Source organism: Montipora capricornis, chromosome 3 (assembly GCF_036669925.1).
Source record: "Montipora capricornis isolate CH-2021 chromosome 3, ASM3666992v2, whole genome shotgun sequence".
NCBI classification, from domain to species: domain Eukaryota; kingdom Metazoa; phylum Cnidaria; class Anthozoa; order Scleractinia; family Acroporidae; genus Montipora; species Montipora capricornis.
This window is the reverse complement of record NC_090885.1, coordinates 14,096,226-14,113,860: the sequence shown is the minus strand read 5'-3', so window position 1 is coordinate 14,113,860 and position 17,635 is coordinate 14,096,226. Positions and strand designations below refer to the sequence as shown.

At 38.5% G+C, this 17,635-nt stretch overlaps 1 protein-coding gene across 1 annotated transcript in view; it reads left to right on the top strand.

The window, feature by feature from the left end:
* LOC138042311 (adhesion G protein-coupled receptor L4-like) overlaps positions 1-17,627 on the top strand; it is a 36,343-nt gene extending 18,716 nt beyond the window's left edge. The window contains exons 12-25 of the mRNA XM_068888162.1: positions 127-220; positions 2,630-2,732; positions 3,284-3,336; positions 3,820-3,949; positions 5,222-5,325; positions 5,979-6,084; positions 8,185-8,341; positions 8,586-8,652; positions 9,990-10,056; positions 10,404-10,489; positions 10,606-10,732; positions 11,522-11,563; positions 14,844-15,023; positions 16,520-17,627. Of these exons, the coding sequence (XP_068744263.1) occupies positions 127-220; positions 2,630-2,732; positions 3,284-3,336; positions 3,820-3,949; positions 5,222-5,325; positions 5,979-6,084; positions 8,185-8,341; positions 8,586-8,652; positions 9,990-10,056; positions 10,404-10,489; positions 10,606-10,732; positions 11,522-11,563; positions 14,844-15,023; positions 16,520-16,714 (1,511 nt within the window). The 3' untranslated portion in view covers positions 16,715-17,627. The remainder of the gene's footprint in view (positions 1-126; positions 221-2,629; positions 2,733-3,283; positions 3,337-3,819; positions 3,950-5,221; positions 5,326-5,978; positions 6,085-8,184; positions 8,342-8,585; positions 8,653-9,989; positions 10,057-10,403; positions 10,490-10,605; positions 10,733-11,521; positions 11,564-14,843; positions 15,024-16,519) is intronic.
* The last annotated feature ends 8 nt before the right edge of the window (positions 17,628-17,635 follow it).

Sequence of the window (17,635 nt, the reverse complement as noted above, 5' to 3'; positions counted from 1 at the left end):
AATAAAATAGGTTCGTTGGTCAATATAGAAGGCACAACATGTCCTTTAGGACTTCCTTCATCAATCAAACAGTAAGTTTGTATTCCTTACAAAGTTTTGTGTCACACAATACTTTTTTGTATACAGGATATCAGACGTATCAAGTCTCCTTTGTCTCTTACAAAAATGCACACAGATTACTTCCTGTTAAGGCCACGCCTGAAGGAAATATCTCTAGAGGGTAAGAATCTTTGATGTCTCGGGATGGTTGTTTAATTTCGAATTCTGGGCAAGTAATTTACTATAATAGTTTCAACATAAAAGAAGCCTTACACATCGTGTGGGAAAACCCTGGATCAATGAATAAAAAACATTTAAACTTAAGCGTATCTCTGTAATTTGCACACGTTATACGCTTTTCTGTGTTCTACTTAATAACACTTACCAGATCTTTCATTCAGATTTGCACCACTAACACTAAAGAAGGCAGAACGGTTTCTGCCGAAACATGTCTGCATCGGTGACTGCCCTGCTCTCTAGAGGTTTTGAAATGTTAGTCATAGTGATTATTTGATATTAACCTAAGGAAACTCGGAAAAATTCAGTTTTAGTTATGGTTTGAATTCTGCACACTCTATATCCATTCTAGGCTAAGCTACAATAACGCCGAAGAATGGCCTACCAATCTATCCGAATAATCTCAAAAAAAGTTCTAAAAATCTCAAAATGTTAACACAAGATATCGAAATTAAAGATCCTCACAGTTCAAAACGTGCCGCCTTATCACGGTCTCTTGATAACTAGCTATCCATGCACCGAGCACGCCTCCGCCATGTTTTTTTTTGGAAACTAACTGCAACAGAATTCTAGGACACATAATTGAATGGTAAAACGGCTGTGCATGAGCCATGAGGTCATGAAGTCCCTTTCGTGGACCTAAATAGCAAAGTGCATCAAGTTCCTTAAATGAGGCAATAAAAAGCATTGTTTTACAGATGTTTTTTTCAAAAATTAATCAGGATTTTTAAACGATTTTTGACGCTGAAAAGATTTTTAGAAAGTCTGGAGGTTTTTGGACAACTTTGGCAAGTCCGAAGATTATTATACTTTTTAGTTTTAGAGCTAGCAGCTCTAAAAATTCTAAAAATATTTTTAAAATTTATTATTTTTGTAGCTACGGGTAATCCCAGCTCTAGCTGGATGCTTAAAAAAAGATGATGACGATGTCTTTAATAAACCGTAAGATAAAAAAGACATATCCCATGTTACATAAACAAGAACTGTGTAATGAAATTACAATAATATACTTATGGCTAAAATTGAATTATGATGATGGTTGTGTTCAAAAATGAGTCTATTTGCAAATTTTTTGTGTTCTTGAAACGTTCAGTGTTAATCTTTGGGCGGAGGCAAACCATGCGACGTAAATTATATTGCTGGGTTTTCGGCTTCGGCAGAATTTCATTTAACGGACGATAGCTTAGAGCCCTTGCCTTACTAAATAATTTCTGTCCTGCGTATGCATGATCGATACCCTTGACATTCAATGGAACTGAAATGTACCGCCGCTTGTAACATCTGTTTAAAATGCCCCTGTGATAAAAAAATTCACTTGCTTTTTTTCTTCAGATCTTGAAAGATTTTGAAAGTGTGTTTGCTCAACATCTGACAGGCAAAATTTTGAACTTTGAATTTTATCCAAAGGCCGTTTACTTTGAGTGTAAGTTTTGGATTTCACGGTCCGCCATTACTCGCGTTCGAAACTGACCGATTGGAATTTCAGAGAATTGGATCCAGGGAAAGTGACGTCAAAGGCTCACTACCTTAAAATGCAGCCAGCTTAATTATATATGCAAAACGCAAGTTTAAAAGTCTGAAAGTCTAAAACTCTCGTGCTGCATATTAATTCTGCGGCGTTTACACGCATTGCAAGTTGGTAATGGTGGTCCATTAAATAGGAAAATTCCAGTACTAGTTAAAATAAACAGGTGTATTTTTGAAATCAAGGCTTAAAACTTTTGTCGCTTAGTCTTTAGTTATCATAGTTTTGAAATCCAAAGGAAAATTTCAATTGATTTTTTGGCCACAGGTGCACTTTAAGATCGGCACTGATCATGAGCTACTAATGACTCTATTTGACTGTGTGACGCCGAGATGTTTTACCCAAAGACAGCATATCGCTCTTGTTAGACGGCCATAGAGTTTGCATTGGCTCATTTTAGGGGGTTCTGGTGGAGCGTGGAGGGTTTTGGACTTGAATTGAATGCGGCGGATTTTAGTTCAAATTCCGTTTGCTCTTTAAGAATTTACTGCGTCTTTAACAATAGAGCGTTTTCACATGACGTCACGGCGGCCATGTTGGTTTTCCAAGACAAAGAAATGGCGGCCATGATGGTGTACCAAACTACTCCTCCGGGAATTAAACTCTATTTTTATGCAAACATTTTCTTTTGTTTAAGTAATCCAATATGGCTGCTGGTCACGTGAGTGAAAACGCTCTATACTACTGCTTCAAAAATTGGTTGACTGGCTCTTATACACTGACAGACTGATTGACTTGTCTTTTTACGTGACTGGTTGGCAGTAACTGTCAAACCAGTACCTAAAATACATTTGTTTATCCATTCACGCTACCATTTTCGTTGTTTAGGTCAACAAAGGTAGACAGCAGAATCCTCTCAATAACAGTGAAACCTGAAGGATTGATCGCCAAAGACAATCCCGTGTTGCTAACTTTGAGACCTTTTTCTTTTGTAAGTAACCAACGAATCTTTTCTTTTACCAACGCAAGTAGAACTATTATTATTTTGTTTTTGCTTTTTTGTTTGTTTGCTTTTGGTTTTTTTTTTTGTTGAACTGGTGCGTAAATAAACAGGGGCTTTGCGACAAAGAGATTGTAATAAGTTGAATTCATTTATGTCTGAGTTTTCACTGATTCGTTGCAAGCCTAAAAAACCCTTCCAGGTGTCAACGCAAGAAGTGTCATTTGCGTGAACAGTGGGGTCCATGCATTTAGTAAGAATTTGTATTGCTTTATGTCAAGCCACTCTTCCTGGATAGGGAAGATATGTGGTTAGGGTTATTTACAACGGAACCACATTTCGGGTTTAGCTGATAGTCTAAGATTAGATACCACATATTCATAAAGCCTCCTCTTGGAATTTTGGAATGCTCATTAAAAAGTACATTTAAGGGCAACGACAATTCTAAACATCATTAACGCAACGAAGAATGTTTATTTCAGAAACTTGAATGTGCATGATTTGATTTTATTTCTTCTAAGTTATTTTCATACCTTTTTTAGGAATCCTCTAAGAAGGACAATTTCAACTGTGGATTTTGGAATTTTAGTGCTAAGTAAGTTTTAAAATTTCAAAGTCTTTCCTACTCGCTGAAATGAACATAATCTTAACTTAGTCAGATCTTTGATTCTTGCATAGGCAAAGTTGGATATCGACATTATTCTATGTTGTACGCTGTATACTGTTGTATTGTAAAACCTTTGCCACGCATCGAGCGTGTTATTAATTAGTTAAATTCTAAACTTGAAAACGTTTCGCCTTCGCGGTCTCTTCAGTTCTTAATATTGTTTAGGTTTCTGGATTTGTACTTGTCAAGTACAAATCCAGAAACCTAAACAATATTAAGAACTGAAGAGGCCGGGAAGGCGAAACGTTTTCAAGTTTAGAATTTAACTATTTAATAACACGCTCGATACGTGGCAAAGGTTTTACAATACAACAGTATACAGCGTACAACATAGAATAATGTCGAACATAATCTCATGTAGTTATAATTCATTAACGTATTTGCTGAGAAGGATTTCCATTAATTTTACAGTGGAAGAACCAATGGTGCTTGGTCAACAAGCGGATGCATACTGCGATCAATCAATGCATCACAAGTTACGTGTCAATGCGGACATCTCACAAATTTTGCTCTTCTCTTGCGACTAGACCAAAAGTCTGCGGTACGTTAAACTAAAAATAAATTAACTACCTTACCCAAAAAGAATGGATGCAGACGATCTAATGGACAAATCCGTAATGAGGCAGCGAAATACGCACTTTTGTCCAGAAATACTCAAAAATTACTCCACGAACGCGCGTTGGATATGATTTGGGTATAATATCACCTCATATCCAACAAGCCCGATTGGAATTATAATTGTTTTATTAAAAACGCCCAAAAATTGTGGATAAATCTTCCCTACTTTAGTTATAAAAACAACAAAACAGAGCCGTAAAGGTTACGGTAAAGGTTAGCGTTATTTTTACGCAGCAGTTTATTCTTACTTGGGGGACACTTTGTAACGTTAATTTTCCCACGGTATTCCGAGACACGAGTGATGTTGAAGTTGGGGAAAAGAGAAATGGGACACTTCGTGACGCTTATTGGATTCGGCAAGTATCTCATTGCTTACATTTCTGGACATATCTGGAAATACGTACACGTGTTCATTCATCAAGCTCTTCAGACAAAAAGAAAAAGGGCCGGACTTGTCGAGCAACATTTCATTCTGCTTTTTGCCACTGGCTCAATATAGAACGTTGCGCGAGATTTTCAAATCTATCTGAAAACACGGTGTTGGAAGGAGTTACGGTGAACAGTGAACAAGCTGTTAAATTCACACGTACCACATCGTAACAAGCTTTCAGATATAGGGTCATATTATAAGTAATGGTGATAGGACTGGATGGAGTACAATACGATCTGTCCACAAGTAAATAACAAAATCTGACGACCGCAGCAATTTGTTTATCACGAGTATGATTGCAAACCGAATTACCAATGAATCATAAAAAATACAATTTACGAGAAAAGAAGAAGAGCTAAAGTTATGAAAGAAAGGGAAAATTTGCATGAAAAGACTGACGAAGGAGGCGTAAATTGCTAAAGGTCGCTCTGACTGAAAGAAAGAAAGAAAGAAAGAAAGAAAGCAGCCCCCAATTTAGAAGTCTGTACTCTGTTTCTATGGTGATTGAAACCAAGGTTGTGATTGGTTGATTTAAAACTACAACTTTGAGTGTGATTGGCTTATTGAATTCTCCGATAGCATCTTGGCAAGTGAATTAGTGGAAAATAGGAGTTTTTTAACCAATCATCATCGAGGAAATTGTAATATTTATGCATGATTAATGATGTGAATTTAGACACAACTAAAACAAGAACAATATATAATTTGTCCAATAGTGATTTGGTCTCTAAAAGCACAAATTGTTGTTTTCTTTTTACCTTACAGGTCAAAGGCATTCACCGGAAAGTTCTTAAGTGGATGACGTACCTTGGATGTTCATTGTCATTGGCTGCCGAAATAATCTGCCTGTTAGCCTTCATTCTATTGACGTAAGTAGAGTGGTAGAACACGCGGTAACGCATTGCAGCAGCTGTAGTACAATAATTCCCAATTCTTATTAAGAACAATGTAATTTAAAAGTGTATAAAAATCACTTTTATATAGACTTGCCTGCTCAGTTACTCTGCCTTCTCAACTTTTACATGCAACCTTCTATTATTGTAACTCAAATTTGAAGCCGATTCATGATACCCGTAGCTATCGCCAGACAATGAATTTGATATATGCTAAAGATATTATCGCATAATCTGAAGTCATCAAGAACATCAGTGGTCTTTAAAGCGTTAAAAATAAATCATCATTATTTATAGATAGAACCACTTGACACATTGACCACACTTGTTTACGTTGTCTTCTGCACAGTATATAAATAACAGTACATTCAGCACCAGTTTTGCGCTTTGCCTAGGAATTCTTAGCAAGAGTTAAGTTTGAAGCCTCTTTTTTTTTTTCCTCGGCCATCCTTTCAGCATGGGACGAGAACCCATATTTTTCTAATCATGTCATTAATTTACAGTAAGTAGTCTTTGTTGATATCCTTGCTTCTCTATTATCGCAATAATTCATCAAAATTTCATACGATGATCGTGCTTCTTATTGTTATTTTACATATACCGTTTTAAAAAAGCTATATCTTTTTCAGCAAAAGAACGGAAGTAAAAATAAAAATCCACTGCCACCTCGTAGCTTGCCTTGCTGCCAGTCACTTTATTTTTCTTGTTGGGATTGAGAGAAACACAATTAGTGAGGTAAGATAGTAGTGTGTTGTTCTAAACTTTTTAACAGGATAACATTTAGAATGGTTTAGGTGGTACTGTTTAAGTTGAATGGGTTGATTATTAAAACATAGTTTAGACAATGTTTAACAAAACCACGTTCTGAGCCATTTTCAATATTGCCAACAATCATATCTAAATATTGTCTGCTGCTGATGGTAACAAGAAGGTTTGCATTTCAGATTAGACAGCAATTTATCTACTTGAAATATACCACTTATAGACAGATTTGGAGGTCCACTGATTATCTTAAGCCGCGGCCTAAGTTAGACTTTGTTTAAATAACTGGCCCGATATCGAACTTCTCATTAGCACACTTTTCAAAGCCTATTTTGGTTTGACGCGGCCATTCGTGGGCCTGGGCAGTCTAGACTTTCAAACTGAATTGAGGTTGCAATTGCGCCCAACTTTACAGGGATAAAAATTAAGATAAAGGTCGCTACACCACCCCTTCGTCCTTCCAAGCTATGTCAACCTAGTATGATGCTGTTTGAAAAAATTCGGATCAACCGTTTTGACAGTAAAACTCAAGAAATCCCAACCAACTGGTTGATCAGATTGAGAGTTTCATGAAAACAAATTAATGTTCCCAGCCCACGAAACGACAAAACAAAAATATTTTGGGTACAAGGGTTGGGGATGAGGTACTCCCCAGGCCACATCCAGCATGCTGAGAGATCCTAATCCTCTCATGGGGTTCTAATCTCCAGGCCACAGAGAGGTCTTAATCCTCTCATAGGGTTCTGATCCCCAGTCCACGGAGCGGTCTTAATCCTCTCAAGGGGTTCTAATCCCCAGGCCACAGAGAGTTCTTAATCCTCTCATGGGGTCCTAATCCCCAGGCAACAGTCATATCACCAGACCACTGAGAGGTCCTAATCCTTCCAACCAAGTCTCTCCCTCCAAGTCTCTCACTGAAAGCTTGATAGGGATCATGGCAAATGAACATATTTCTCATAAAAGCTGAACCCCAATGTCTGGACTCGCAGGACTTGAACCTGGGAATGTGTAATTATTAACCCCTTCACTTAACCAGTAGACTACTACATCACTATGTCATTTTTTATTAATGTCAATAATTTTTTTATTCCAAAAGTGCCGCTGTAAACGTGTATTAACATCCGCTAAGAAGCAAGCTTACACAGTGAAAAATGTCGACGGTTACCAAACTTCAAGAGAAAGCTAACCATTTTAATCATATATACCAATTAGTTTTGGTAAATAATCGGCACATTTTCTAGTCTGTTGACCTTTAGTGGTCAAGTGGATTAAAAAAAAAGTTCCTTCAAAGTGGGGGCTCCGGGTTCAAATCCTGTCCCTTGGCTGCTTTTACCTTTTTCTTTTCTTTTTCATACCACAAGTCCAGGAACAGAGTGATGACGATAATCCTTCATTTGAGGAAGAGATCGTGTTGAATCCTTTTCATGGAGTCTCAATCCCCAGGCCACTTAATGATGCAACACAGCTATCCTGTGGTCCCATTCCACCAAGACCGCTGACCATTTGAGTGTATGAGGCAAAGGGCGACCTATATGGAGCACTTCATCCCCACCCAGTTTAACGAGATACAAATACCTATATATATATGGGTTATTGACCAAGCGTGAGGTGAAGATGGCTGGATGTTGGCCAAGTTCTTTTTTTGCGTGTTTATCGTCGAGGTCCATAAACACGCAAAAAAAGAACGAGGCCAGTATCCAGCCATCTTGACCGAACAAGCTTGGTCAATAAAGGATCTATTAAAACACCAAAACACCAAAAATATTATCTTTGACCTTGCGGGACCAAGGGCGAATATATATATGTATATAAGCTTAACCTCCATCCCAAACATCAGCACTGCACTGATGAGGCCCAGAAGGCCGAAACAGTACTGTCTGCAGTTAGGTATATATATATATATATATATATATATATATATCGTGGAAATGTACGACTAAAGAAACGGTAATCGTGTTTGCTCTTCAGTGAAAGGAAAAGGAAAACTATTGCTGCATTATTAGTATTAAATTAAAACCGAAGTCCACTTCTCCGGCCTCTATTTTTGCTAACTAATTAGTCTCTTTTTTTCAGCCGCTTTGTAGAATTATTGCAGTAAGCCTGCATTTTCTTTTCCTCGCTACTTTCATGTGGATGCTGGTAGAAGGCATTTATATTCTGGCAAAAGTTTACAGTGTTTTCCAAGAACAATTCTGTAGCCTGCCAAGAAAAACCTATTTATTGGCATACGGTGAGTCGATGTTAAGGAGTGGTGTGTTAAAAATACAACCAAACTCTTTAAAATGACGTAGTAAGATAACTAGGACGTTCAAAATTTATTCTTAATTTCCAGACCATAGTCCCGTCAGGAGCCTAGGCAAGATTTTGATTTTTACACGCCTGAAAAGTGCGTTATGTTATGCATACATTTGTAATTAATGGCAAAAACAAAAGCCAAAAATGAGACAAATCCTTTTCTTTGCTTTACTTTCAAGGACTTCCCCTGGGCACAGTTAGTACCACATATGCCATTAAATTCAATGATTATGGAACTTTGCATCAGTAAGTTATGTTAATTAAAGCTTAGTAATAAAGTCAGGTCATAATTGTCTTCGACGACAAAACTCCTGCACAAGCGAGAAACAAAAGACCAGTTCCATTTCAAAATGTTTCAAACGTTGTATTTTTTGTGCAATACACAGCCAGGAGCCTATCTGGAGCGTGCAATGTCCATACAGCGTCTGTGAAACGGCGTTTTCACAAGTAGGTTTATTTTTAGACTAGCCCTTCCCGCGAATAGACCTTTTTGGCTTGCACATTTGGTTTTCCCAATACAGATCATGCGATAATACTCAGAAGGCTTGGTCCTTTGTTTTGGTCATTACAAAGGGTGCATGCAGGCATATTCATGCTTGCATGCCCTCATTTTAATGAACAAAACAAAAGACAAAACCTCCTGAGTATTATCACATGATCTGTATTGGGAAAACAAAATGTACAAGCCGAAAAGGTCTATTAGGTCAAAAGACAAAGGTAGTTCCGGTTCGGTGACCCTATGACGTCAGCTTAATTTCTTGTAATTGGTCATCTGGCTCCTGTGGGAGTCTCATTCGTGGGAAATTCAATCTAAAAATAAATCGTTGTGTGAAAACGCCGTTACACGAACACAGTTGTAGGCTCCGGGTCATGGGTTCCTGACACAGCATAAAAGTAAATTACCGCATCTACCGCGGTATATACCGCATCAATCTCGTTCCCAGAGTCATCGTTCTCTTGACCAGCGGTCGGGAAAGAAGGCGCTCGTAATTGGCGCTCGTCAAATCGAAAAAAGGCCATATTTGATTGGCTGTTGAAAAACGGTTTCATTTCCTACCATTTTACCGGATGTTTTGGAATGAAAGTAGAGAGATAAGTACGGTGACATTTGGTAAATTAACGACTTCCCAAAACCAGTGGGAAGGATACAGATTGTAACCTTTGAATTGTACACTATATTCCTTAAAGCCTCATATTGAGCTTCCTTTTAGAAGTAATTCAATGCGTTGTGGGAGTTCTCTACTTTAGAGGAAGAAGACGTACTGACTTTCCACGCGTAGCCAGAAAACCCTTCACACAAGTGCAGTTATTCAACCGGAACCAGGGTTTTCTGGTTCCGGTTTTCGATTATTCCAGAACCTCCCGCACCCGTTCCGCTGGACAAGGATAACAGAGGCTCTGGAAACGAGATTGGTTACTGCATTTGTACGTACGTTCCAGCTTATAGCAACGATTTAGTCCATCTTAAGTACTAACGTATTCCGACTGCTGATTCACACACACAAATTGAACATATATGCAAAATTTGCATGCAAACAAGAGCTTAAACCACTGTACTGAAGTTTGACGTCTTGTTTTTGCAGTTGCTGGCTCGCGTTTGAGTCTGGTGTAAAGTGGTCGTTCATTGGACCTGTCTGCAGCGTTTTATTTGTAAGTAACGCTGTCTGCTTGCGTTAGTTCATCTGCTCTATATACTGTTCAGTTTTATTCCTGTTAATTCCGAACAGCTTGCTGCCTATTAATTATTTCCATTAATTGCAGCAAACAGAATGAAAAAAAGAAACTGGGTTTAATTTTCTTTTATTTAAATTAAAAAATGCTCTTCGAATTATTTAACGTGTTAGCCTCTTTACCTAATTCGATTTTAAAGACCCCACGTGAGTTACTCTAGGTGCAAGAAAGAGCATTTTTCCAGTGTCCTTGAGATAGCACTGCACTGGTCAACGAGTAAAGAGGACACCCAGATTTAGTAGCATCCCTCATTTCTCTTTTGATAGATTAATTTCTTGGTATTGGTGCTTGTTCTAAGGAGGATGACAGGAACACAAATGTTCCGAAGAAGGAATGAATTGCAAAGACTTCGGTTTGTATCGTTTTAGACAACCAACCAGTCGGCTTTCCGAATAATTGTTTTGCGCTTATGACGTTGAACTTCTGTCATCCTATATTACCTGTGTCTTTTTTTTCCCCATTTATCAGTCTTACAGTTCGAGCATCGTTTGTAATGTTACCTGTTTTGGGATTAAGCTGGAGTTTTGGACTTCTTGCGCTGAATCAAGGAAGTCTTGTCTTTCAATATCTATTTGTTGTATTTAACTCACTTCAAGTAAGTTAGACTGAGCCACTAGACTATCGCACTCCGCCTCTCAACAATATGAACCTGGTTCGATTCCAACTCCGACATGTGGTTTGAGTTTGTTGGTCCCCTTCTCTGCTCTGAAAGGTTTTTCCCCGGGTACTCTTGTTTTCCCCTCTCCTCAAACATCAACCTACCATTTGGTATGAGTTAATTTCTGTACAAATGTCCAAATTCGTGCCCCATGCAGCGCTAAATACAATAGGCCATTTCCGAGTTCATGTCCGCCTCCTCTTCAAAGCGAGTCTAAGTGCGAAGTTTTTCTTATGAAAATTAGTTTTCATTCATATGTAAAGTAGAACTAATTAGCATCACAAAAACTTCGCACTAAGACTCGCTTTGAAGAGGGAGGCAGACATGAACTCGGAAATGGCCTATTGACACTTAAATTCATTATTGTTAATACCTTACTAAAAATTCACTATAAATTCAGTAGGATTCTTCTGAATATATTGATAATCGTTAGAGGTACGTCCAAGCAAACCCCTTAATCCTGTCACTTTCTCTTATGGTAACACTTGCTTAGGAAATTATCAACTTGTGAAAAGATCTTGACTTGAGTCTCCTTATCAGTCCCAAGTGAATCGAATGGAGAACAGTGTGTGGAATATGACACGAATATTAAACAAGGACAGATAGAGCTCAAAGCTGTCCCTTTAACCTCTCTTCCGCTTCCAAAACTCTTTCTTTAGCGGACACCTCTTTATTTGTACACAAACGAAGGATCCATTTTTTATTACCATTTTTGTCCTCTTTCAGGGCTGCTTCATCTTTTTTAATCATTGCGCCAGCAATACAGAGGTACATGTTTCTTTAGAGCAATTCTTTTAGCTTCTCGAGAAACTATGGAACATATAAGCTGATGTGCTGATATTATATTTAGCGGGGTACTTCCAACAATGAGAACCGGGTTTGATTTCTTGGAATTCGGCGTAGACTATACGGGATGACTTTGTTGGGTCTCTACTCTGTTCTGAAAGCCCATCTTATCAAAAACGGCATTTAAATTTAATTGGGCTTTTATTTGATTTTGAATGGTAAAGGAAGTTTAGAATTGCGCCCGATAATTTAAAATTAATATGAAGCAGAACTTTCGATGGTATTTCCTCTTCATCAGACAAACAAAAAAACCAAAACTCCCAACGTGTACAGCGCGCACTGACTTTATATAAAACGAAAGTCCACATTAAGACCATGAGGGCGTAGGGTACGGTATCTGAAAATCATCCTGGGCCTCAAAACCGTGTCTATCTGTGGTATCCCTGTGGTATCCCTGAAGCCCGAACGGATTACAGAAACCAGCATATCCTGAACTGTGTGCCCCGGGGAAGTAAAAAAAGGCGTCTAACAGGAAGATCGGAGTCTGGTAGCCTTGTGGAGCGTAGATGTTCCCTAAATTTGTCACCCAAGCGTCTACCAGTTTCTCCGATATGGGTATTGTGACATGCCGGGCATTTGATAGCATACACCACGTTCTCGCTAACACAGTTGTATTTCGATGTAAAAGTGATAAGTCCTCCTGGAGTATCTATGAATGTGGAGGTAATGGTGTGGAGGCACGTGTTGCAGTGAGACCGGCCACAGGGGAACGTTTCGGCGGTCCTCATCATCTGTAGTCGGGTTTTAATTTTGAGGGTGTTGATCAGCATACAGGATGCGCAGGGGTTGAAAAATATTTGCAGTGTTGGGATCATCCCGCACGAGTTGAAAATTTTGTGAGATGATATTTTTGATAAGTTGGTTGGTTGGATCGTATGTTAAAACCAGAGGGATGGTGGAGTGCTTAGCGGGAGGGATGTCTGCAGCTGGTTCTGAAGTGATGACTGCCATGCACTCGTGGTCTGGCTAAAATACGGGTGCGTGTTTGATTAACAATGTTTGGTAGATAACCAAGGGAAAAAAAAAAGCCATTTTCTAGCTGTTTACGTCAAAATCTTCATTGTCAGTTCAGATGCGGAGTAAACGTAGAAACTGACTCTAAGGGATGGCATTCTTACAACGAAGGGGATGAGATGATGCATAGTTAAGTTAGGTATGAGTGTCAGTGGGTTTGTAGTGTATGCTGCTGATAAGACGGTCAGAAGTCGGCCTAAACACAAGGTCGAGAAAAGGTAGTTTCTCGTCAAAGATGGACCAGGTGAGCTTAACGCTTGGATGAAAGTCTTTTATGAAGGTTGCAAATTCTTCGATCGCGTCCCTGCTACCTGAAAAACACCGGCAATGTCGTCGAGGTATCGTTTATATCGATCGGGTTTGGGTCCTGTGTACTGATTTAAGATTTGCTCCTCCATGTACCCCATGAACAGACAAGCATAGTTGGGCCCAAGTCGGCTGTCCATTGATTGAAAGAGAAAGTCTTCAAGGAGAGAAATAGTTGAGTGAGGTGTACAAGTATATGAGTGGGTGGTTGAAGGACCGGTCTCTTGTTTAGGAAGTGTTGAAATGCTAGAAGGCCATCTCTATTCGCAATGGTGGTGTATAAAGACTTCCATCCATAGTGAAAACAACATTATTTTCACCAGGAAAACGAAAGACTCGATAAAGTAGAGCATGTGTTTAGTGTGTTTTTTTTACGTAGCTGGATACGTTTTTAACCAGTGGAGTGGTAAAAGCATCTAAGTAGGGAGCTATTAATTCCGTTGGGCACTTGCAGGCGAGATATAAGTCAGCGCGCGCTATAAACGTTGCGAATTTTGTTTTTATTTGAACGTTACGATGCACGCGCATATCTTAGTTTCTTTCAAACGACTGATGAACAGGGAGGGGAGTACCATCGAAACGTTTGGTTTACATTTAAAGTGGTACTATGATCAAAAAATCATTTCCTTTTTGTCTTCAGATTTTGAAAGTGTGTTTGCTTAACACCTAACTGGCAAAATTTTGAGCTTTGAGTTTTATCCAAAGGATGTTTATTTTGAGTGTAAGTTTTGGATTTCACGGTCCGCCATTACTCACGTTCAAAACTGACCGATTGGACCTCAGAGGGTTGGATCTAGAGAATATGACGTCATTTACTCACTAGCTTAAAATTTCAGCGTGTAAACGCAATTTATTATATATGCAAAACAAGGGTTTAAATGTCTGAAAGCCCGAAACTCCCGTGCTGCATATTAATTCAGCCGCGTACACACGCATTGAATTCTTAAACTAGTGCGTCTTTGACGTTATTTTCTCCTAGACCCAGCTCTCTCAAGATTTTAAAGTTAGTAATGGTGGACCAATAAATAAGAAAATTACAGTTAAAATAAACAGATGTCTTTTTAAAATCAGAACTTAAAACTTGCGTCAGTTAGTGTTTAGTCAACATAGTTTTGAAATCCAAAGAAAAAAAGAATTGCTTTCTTGGTCGTAGTACCACTTTAAATTCTCGGGCGCAATTTTACACTTTCCTTTACCCCTCATCCGTATTATTGCGCAGCACAGTTTCTTCGAATTTTTATTTGATTTTTTTTACAGTCTTAACTGACAACTAGTAGAGCATTTGCGTTCAGCTATTCAAACAAGGACACTGCCTATAAAAGGGAAAGTTCCTCCCCCTTTTTGTCACGCAAAAATATGGCGGCCTAAGTGAGCAAGAAGAAGGGAACTCGCTGATATTTAACAAGAGGCTGTAATTAAGTGTGGGCGCTTCATTTTCCGTGGAAATTTGTCAATTCTGCTCATAAAAGTAAAAATAACTGCAAGTGCAACTATTTTTTGTTCCGGATACAATAAATTGAAATTTTTTTGGTACTCAGAATTTTGGTACCCAGGTCGCTGTTACTTTTAGTCGCTAGCCGTAAACCTTGGTGGGTCGAGGTCTCGAATGAACTGACTGACAGCTCGCCCAGTCCAAGGTTCCTTATATAGGCAGTGTCCGTGTATAAGCATGGAAGCATGAAAAATAAGAAAAATTAAAAGGGTACCAGTCAATATGACAGCGTAGTTTACTATAGGAAGAAGAAAGGGATGTGGATTGTCAGAGCAGTTTAGGTTAACAAACATAATCATTTACTATACAATGCTTAAAAACGTTGAAAATCGGGATTTTTAAAAGACAGTATTTATATCACTGTCTTATGCATTGTAATTGCTTATTTAGGTCCGGGCTGGTATAAAAAGCTTAATAAGAAGACGACAAGTCGAACAACAAGTCACTAAAGAGGCCAGTAGGCCAGCACCGTTACGATTTAACTCTCCACAAGACCACAAACACAATGTAGAAGCAGGGTGCCCGAGTAGAGGTTTGGGTAAAAATTTGGCATCGATCGAGTTGATGGAGGTAAATTGACCATCTCCTGAGATTTGAAAACTAACGCTTCGATCCGAGCCTCGACTTTGCGCATACCATTAACCTAATATGGTATCACTGTATGAGAGTTTGGAAGATCATTGCATTTAGACAAGCATTTTACGCAGTTGCAAGCAAGCTTGAAAATTTTTGGGTTGAACAGGATTCGAAGATATGACCGTGCGATTTCACTGCGCTTGCTCTAGTAACTGAGCTATCTTGCCAGCCGCCGGGAGCTGGCCAGTCGCTCACCTTACCGCTATCATCTTGTGTCATCACGAAAATTACAATTTCCTCCATTGTGATTTGGTTTAAAAAACTCCTATTTTCCACTAATTCACTAGCCAAGTTGTTATCGGACAGTTTAATAAGCCAATCACATTCAAAGTTGTAGTTTAAATCAACCAATCACATTCAAAGTTGAAGTTTAAAATCAACCAATCACACCCTTGGTTTTAATAGTAGGGAGTTTCCTTGCATGGGTACTCACGTCCCGTTCGTTACTCCCTTTTGGCCATCCCTACCGTGTTAAATTTATTTATTTTTTCCCCTCATAATTATGTACGTGTAACTTTTCGTTTATTACTATTGTAACTGAGTAGAACGCCAATAAAGCTGTTAAAAAAAAAAATAAAATAATAATAATCACAATAGAAACAGTGTACAGACACCTAAATTGGGTTTTCTTTCTTTCTTACTTTCAAAGCGACATTAAACAATTTACGCCTCCCTTGTCAGTCTTTTAATGCAAATTTCCCTTTCTTGCATAACTTGGCTCATCTATTTTTCTAGGAAATTGTATTTTTTTTATGAGTAATTGGTAAGAGGACTTCGAGTCGTCCAGTTGGGTCTGTAATCATACTCGTTAACGATGCGCGGTCACCCGAGTATGACAGACCGATTCGGAATTGAACTCCACTCAGTCCTATCACCATTACTAATCCGCACTTCATATTTAGCAAATCTGATATATTCTAAAACAAAATCAATATATTCAAGTCATTCTCTCCCATTTTATCTCTTCACTTTGTATAGGAAATGACATGATTTTAAGTGCAATATACATTAAATGAGCAAGAGTAGAATTCTTCAAAGACCGACAATTTTGTAGTGTTAATTCAAAAAATAAAGTGCTTATTTATTTAAAATTGCACGAGGCAAATCACGTGACTACTAAATAACAATAATAATAATAATAATAATAATAATAATATGTATGAAAAAATTTTGAGATAGCAATCCAGATAGCTTTCGAGATATCGTAGCAGAACCAAGGCAGACGTATTACGCAAAAATTGCACCATCGAGGGCTCGCATTTGATTGGTAATCTGTGAGTATCTTTGATCATTGACCAATCAGAATACTTGGTTTGTTACCTCTTTTCTACACTGTTATTCTAGTACTTTAATACTATTTATCTACTTTCCTTCGCTTTTATTTTTGAAGTGCATGGGCACACTCTTGTATTCCGTTTTTGTTTTTACAGAAACCGTTATCCAATAATCTAAAATATTCCATCCCTTGTATCGTAATCAACCACCATGTTGAAGAGGCGAATTCACTGTGTGTTGTAACAGAGATTCCAAAGAGCTCGAGATGCGCTGACAACTACACAAAAGAAAGCAAGCTTACACCTCAATGCTCTGTGAGACGTGATGCTTGGAAAGTTCGAATGTGTTGACTTTAGAGGATATGCATTCGCCTTGCGCCACAATATACAAGAAGCACCAACCGACTGTGAAACGCTTTGCTTTAACATAAAATAATAATTAAAGATACGTCAGCAAGTTGTCAGGTACGATTGAATTATGCCCGAGAGAGAATGAACAAGACGCAAAACGAAAAGACGGGTTTCATGTGGGATGCGGCCAGTTTTCGGGTCTGTTGCATAATCTGTCCGTGAAGTCATTAAAATGCAAGAAAGGAACGCGGCAAACTACAGCAATAAAATCGGAAAAACAAACAACGAGCAGGAAAAAAGTTAATAAAACAGGGTTTTCTTAATGGTCAAAAAAGTAAGCCGTCGCCATCCCAGCAGTATCAGTGCTGGGTGAGAACGCTAATGGACTTACAGCGGCTGCCAGCGGCGCCTGTATATGCTGATGTCCGATCTTACCCATAGATCACTTGCTTGCAAAGCGCATTTGAATATGCCAATAGAAAATGCGCAATATAAATTCATTACAGGAGCCCATCTGTTCATTACCATTAATTCCGGCCAACAGGCGAAAACGGGCATGAGGCTAATCAAGTTGAACGTATGCGACCCGAATCAAAACGAGACTAGACTGAATTTAAGATGTAGTCTGTCTGTGACAAGTGGCAAGCTTGAGTACCTGGTTCCCGCTTGTCGACACTTTTCCCTCTCCCACAATCCTCTGTTCATTTCCGCCTTAAATTTTAAAAGCATACATAAATGAACTTGAATTTCGGGAAGCACATCGTTAGATTAAATACTTAACTAAATTTTCAACCTCGGTTAATGCATTTCTCGTGCTCTGATTTTTTGCTCACTATATATTTTTATTATGGCGACTTAATAGAGCTTAGTGTTCAAATAACTAAATGCAAACAATTTGAATAGGTGCTTAGATCAAAATTC